The 6284-nt window shown below is 26.8% G+C and overlaps 1 protein-coding gene across 1 annotated transcript; it reads left to right on the forward strand.

The window, feature by feature from the left end:
- The first annotated feature begins 2017 nt into the window (after nucleotides 1–2017).
- On the forward strand, nucleotides 2018–4586 carry LOC102603546 (gibberellin 2-beta-dioxygenase-like). The gene is made up of 3 exons (XM_006356820.1): nucleotides 2018–2442; nucleotides 3344–3698; nucleotides 4293–4586. Exons 1-3 carry the CDS (start codon nucleotides 2018–2020, stop codon nucleotides 4584–4586), a joined length of 1074 nt encoding a protein of 357 aa, XP_006356882.1.
- The last annotated feature ends 1698 nt before the right edge of the window (nucleotides 4587–6284 follow it).

A 6284-nucleotide genomic window follows, 5' to 3' on the forward strand; every position in this document is an offset into this window, starting at 1 on the left:
TGCTTCCATGAAGCAGACAAGATTGAGTATTATTGTAATTTCTTTTTTAATTTCATGATCTCTAGGGTATCATAATAGCTAGCTTTCTGACTTGTCCCCTTAAAATATGATTTGGTTTAGTATTATTACTCAATAAGCTTGTGTCTCACTTCCTGCTATTTTTCTTTTACAGAGAACACATGTAACATTAACAAAGATTTCATTGACTAGAGCTTACGAGTTGGTAATGCTTATGATCCCAACACTTATTTGCGTAGGCAACAAACTTATTTATTTATTATGGATCTTTCTTTAACTCTTAGACTCGCTCTTTAATCATTTATTAGTGCCAAGAGTATTCTTTCGTAATTATAACCTTGAGATTAGTATTACATTATTGTCGTATTCGAAGATGAATTTAGTTCATATTGTGCAGTAAATGATAGTTGATGGAGATTTTGAATTTTTGGTCATTCCCAAAAATAGAGAAAACTTTGCTTGTTTTTTTTTATTGTAGAATTTCAATAAAGCTTTCTTTAGGACTCTTATCTCTCTATCCCTCACGAGCCCTTATTTTAAATTGTGATAAAGTTAATATTAGAGATTAATTTATTTCTGCAACTAATAAAACACACGTTAATAAAAAAAAATCTCAATTTATTACTAATATTATATCTTTAAATTGCCAAACAAATGAAACTTTAGGTATGGGTTAATTTCTTTTTATGTGGCCGACTACATGTTGCATTATTAGTAAAGCTATAATATGTTTTCTTATATAATTACCCACTTAATTTTTTTATTATTTATGCGAAACGTGTTAGTGAAATTAAATTACATGTTACTACTCATTAGAAGAGGCTACAAGCAAACATGATTTCACTAACATGTTTGTTCGTACGTTGAGGATAGTTTGATAATTTTTATTTTTTCTCCATTATGATTTTTATTTTATTGATTTATATGAGTACAGAATGAATTAAAAAGTATTACAAATTACAATAATTAACAATTAAAATATATTGAAGATTTAGTTAACTTTCAAACTTGTATTTATACCATATAAATTGGGATAAAGAGAGTAACAATATTATGTAAAAATTATTTAATGTATTATAAATTACAATAATTAGTAACTTAAAATATCTAAATAAAGACATATAAAAAATTTAATTGACTCTCAAATTCATTTGTACCACATAAACTGACACAAGAAAGGTAACATATATTCTGTAAAAATTTGTAAAACGAACTATTAATCATACTCATAAATCATAATTAACAATTTAAAAAGCATATAAATTTTTTTAGTTCAATCCAAATTTCATTTTATCAAATAAATTAAAACAAAAAAATAACATATTTTAAATCCACGGTGACACAAGCACTACATATAATGTCTACGTAATCAATAATTAACCAACCCCTTACAAGATTTATTCTTGGTCTACATTACACGCCTTCAATGTTACTAGACTACCATGACCAAAATAAATAAAATAAACACTCGCTCTATCCAACAATACTTGTTCACTATTAACTTTGTACACCTTTTAAGAAATTATAAATAGAAGATTAATTTACACCCTTTGAATATAATAAATATTATGTCTTGAAAAATACAATAGAAAAATGACTATAATTAATGATATGAGTAAATTAAAAACTAAATGTAAAATTATCTATTGATTTCATAAAATGGAAAAAATATTATTAAAATATCAAAATAGTATAGTGAACAAGTATTATTAGACGGGGAGTATTGGACTAACAACATTTACTTACAGTATCTAAAAAAAAAAAACCTTTTTGTACTCTTTATTACTCTAATTTTTTTAAAATAATAATTATTAAAAAAAAGAAAGTAAATTCCAGATGGCATAAACTGCGTAGCAAATAGATGAGAACATCTGTCACTAAGCCCCCAGATGGCTTTCCTTTGTACACTATATATAGTTTGTAACGCCTTCTACCTTTGTTCTCATGCATTACAACAACAACAAAAAAAAAAAAAAAATTGTTTTTGATCCTCTCAAATATGGTGGTTTCATCTCAACCAATTCTTCAGAATTCTTCAAACTTATATAGAACATGCAAATCTACCTCTGATCTCCATTTCAGTGATAATAATAAGAATAGTGTTATTCCAGTGATTGACATGTTAGATCCTAAAGCTAAATTCCTTATGACAAAAGCATGTGAAGAATTCGGATTCTTTAAGATCGTCAATCATGGTGTTTCTGATGACACGATGATTAATTTGGAACGTGATGCGGTCAAGTTCTTTGATTTACCACAGTGTGACAAGGACAAAGCTGGTTCTGCTAGTCCTTATGGTTATGGCAACAAGAGAATTGGATCAAACGGCGATGTCGGTTGGGTTGAATATATTTTGTTGGCTGTAAACGATGGACTCGTTTCTGAGAAATCCGTTACCATTCCTGGAACTCCTCACCTTTTCTGGTAATTAATTTCTATGAATTTCTCAATTAATGTGATGTTTTAATATATATACTTCTCTATTTCAATTTTTGTGTCTTTTTTTTTTTTATCGAAATTTATTTATATACTTTTTTATTATAATTTCTAGATTGTTTTTAAATATATATAAATTTTATTTCAAAGTTTTATATCTGAATTTACAATATTTTTTTGAAATTTCAATTGTGTTACCTAAATTGAAATAGAAGGAGACCTTTTAGTATTTTTAAGTACATGTCTAACAATATTTCTCTATTACATAAATATTTGCTATTTTTGGTTCACGGTATTGTCGTTGGTAAATCTATGTCACCGACTACACTTTTTCAGTAAATATTCTGAATATTGGTGACCTTTTCTAGTATACAAGTAAGATTGATTGGATTACCTTGTTGTTTAAAGTCATATATTTACACATGTGATTTAAATTTTTATATTTGAGAAAAAAAAAGATATGTTTTTTTGAGATTTAAATTTTTATTCTTTGATCATGAGTAGTCGTTATCGAGTTAAAGGGCTCGAAAATACTTGGTTAAAGTATTTGAAATTAATATCAGTTAAATATTTAAAAACTTGTCTAGCATAATTTCAAGATAAAGATTTTCACTCACAAAAATTGACATTTTCAAGTAAAAACTTCCAAATATTTTTATTTTCAATTTCACCCAAATTATATTACTACTATTTATTTTTTCAATTTCAACTAATTAAATACCGTCCATACTTCTACCACCTTCTTCGATTCTACAAGTCAAACCATTATATTAAGAAAAAGAGGCAATTTCATTGTTTTTTTCTTTGTCTATATACTTTTTTTAAACTCAGAAGAATCAATAGTGTTCTCACTTATTTTTTTTAACGTTTTTGTGTTTATATTGTGCAGGTATGCTCTGAACGAATATGTGGCAGCAGTTAGAAATATAGCATGTGTTGTGCTAGAAAAGATGGCAGATGGTTTGAAGATTGAGCCAAAAAATGTGCTGAGTAGGATGCTAAAGGATGAAAAGAGTGACTCTTGTTTTAGGGTAAACCATTATCCACCATGCACAGAAATTGAAGCATATTTGAAAGGTGGTAGAAATTTTATTGGTTTTGGTGAGCATACAGATCCACAAGTTATATCTGTTATAAGGTCTAATAACACAACTGGACTTCAAATATCACTTAAAGATGGTACATGGGTCTCAGTTCCACCTGATGAGCACTCATTTTTCATCATTGTTGGAGATTCCCTGCAGGTAATAATTACTACTAGTAACAACATTTTTCATGTGATTTTTTTTGGATTGTGTACACATGAAAAGTTTCCACTTTTGTCTGGCGTTGAAATAAAATTTTAGAATTTTACTTTCATAATTTTCAAAAATTTAATGAACAACAAAAGGTGTTCTTTACGTTTTTTCCACTCTAATTTACTCACAAAAAGTTTAAAACAACTCCACTTTATTTTCATGGTTAAACAGTTTAATATTTTTTTTTCACTTCTAAAAAAAAAAAGTATGTAGGCAGGCGTAACGGCCATGATTTTTTGCAAAATTTGAAAAAAAAAATAGTTTTTGTTTCTCCAATTTTCAAATTTCATGATAAAAACATCCACATTTAATTTGTCCATACATGACCAAAAACTAGTAGTATCATTTTTCAGATTTGCCTACTTAGTTTCTCCAATTTTTCAAAAACTATTGATTGTGCAAATAGGAATAATCTATAGGTATATAACTTAAATAGTACATAACAAACTAAATGATCCTTATTAATTAGGGGTTATTTTTCTCAAATTGGAAATTTGTGGTTAATTAATTTTATTTTGTTTGTGTATGTTTTTATGGCAGGTACTGACTAATGGAAGGTTTAAGAGTGTAAAACATAGAGTCTTGGCAAACAGTGTAAAGTCAAGATTGTCAATGATTTATTTTGGTGGGCCTCCTTTGAATGAAAAAATACTGCCTTTATCATCTTTAATGGAAGAAGGGGAAGAAAGTTTGTACAAGGAATTTACATGGCATGAATACAAGAAATCTACCTACATGACAAAGTTGAGTGCTGATAGGCTAGGACTCTTTGAAAAGAATATGATAGTACCATATGCTAAAAAATTGCCAAATTTAGGAAAAATCATACTGTAGGATTTTGTCATCCAATAGACAAGTTTGGAAAGATTTTGGTTTTGGTTGGAAGTCCAAGATTGTAAAAACCAAGATTTTTCTTGTTTTGTTTTGTTTCATTGTCTTGTGTTTTTAATTTAAAGAACTATGATTGTATAATAAAATGCCATGTAATTGTTATCGTGTCACTTCTTTGTATACTTTTAGCAAAAGCTTGTGACATTTTTTTTTATTTTTCTCTGTTTGTGTGGATAATGTAGAGCTTTTTTTTTATTAATTATTTACATCATGTCAAAATGATATAAGGCTCTTCTTCCGGTCTTAATTTTGATTGATTAACTTTTTTGTTTTGTTTGCGCAAGTTATATATAGTCTAAGGACCATCTTATTATGTTGCACTTTGTAATCTTTCGCTTTAGTTTGTGTTTTGTTCGAATAGCAAGGACTCGATGTTGATTTTTAATTTAAATGCTAGCTTTAGATTTGAAGCGGTTGCAGATAAAATATTTATCGATTCAACTCCAAATTTTGCGGCTGCGAATAAATACTTATAATAATTGTCAGGTTAATGAAGGTTTATTGGAGAATGAGGTGGAGACAATCAATAAATAATGCTATTAATGAAACTTATTTTTTATTTTCACTATAAAAGTTATTTTTCTTATTTTTAAGAAGTTTTTTTAATAATTATTTTCTTAAATTTAATCAATTAAATATAAAAATAATAATAATTTATTTTTTAGAAAACATTTCCATCGATACCAAACACATCATAATCATCATACTTGGATATTTTCAGGAGGTTGTCAGTTGTCTATATAGTATAGTTTCCTATAAACTCAATATTTCCCTAGATAAAATTGGAGTTTTTACTACATTCAAATATTGTTCCTAGATAAAATTGGTTATCTTAAATGTGAATATAAAAAAAAAAAAAAACAAAAAAAACACTGTAACTCCTTGAAATTATGCGGTAAAAGTTGAGATTATGCTGTAAAAGCATACAAATTAAATATCCATTCTTATAATTTCTTTTGCTAAGTCAAAATCAAAATGGTGCAGGGTGTCATTGATATTCAACTACATTATCGCCTCATCTCTTATATAGAACTAGTATACGTGCCCGCGCGTTGTGCATAAATTATTAAAAAATATTTAATTGTTCAAATATATTACATCGTTTTGATTTTATTAAAATATAATTATCATCATATTTTTCATGCAATATACTTAATATCATAAATTTTTATATAACTAAAGGAACAAATCATATAAATGCATGCGCACGATCATCAAATAACATTTTTGATAAAACTAAATATTATAATTATATATTTCTTATACAAACGTTTCAAAAATATATTATGATTAAAAATAAATAAGAATGAAAGAATTAAGAGAATATGTTGGTACACTCTCTCAAATTAATATATGAAAAAAAAAATATTTATTATTTTCTTTCAATGGAGAGATTTTACGTAAACTAAATAATTTATTCATTTTCAAAAAAAATTCATAATGATTTTAAAATATTTATCTGAATAATAAATTCCTCATGTTAATGGTCAATTTAAAAGTTGTGTACAAAAATACATGACATCTCTTTATTCATTTCATATTGATCAAGTTTCTACGCTTCTACTCCTCTAACACTCTGTTTGGATCATTGTTACCCATTGTATTGTATTGTATCGTTATCATACCTACAATGTTTGTTTT

The sequence above is a fragment of the Solanum tuberosum genome, unplaced genomic scaffold, assembly GCF_000226075.1.
Source record: "Solanum tuberosum cultivar DM 1-3 516 R44 unplaced genomic scaffold, SolTub_3.0 scf00232, whole genome shotgun sequence".
Taxonomy (NCBI): domain Eukaryota; kingdom Viridiplantae; phylum Streptophyta; class Magnoliopsida; order Solanales; family Solanaceae; genus Solanum; species Solanum tuberosum.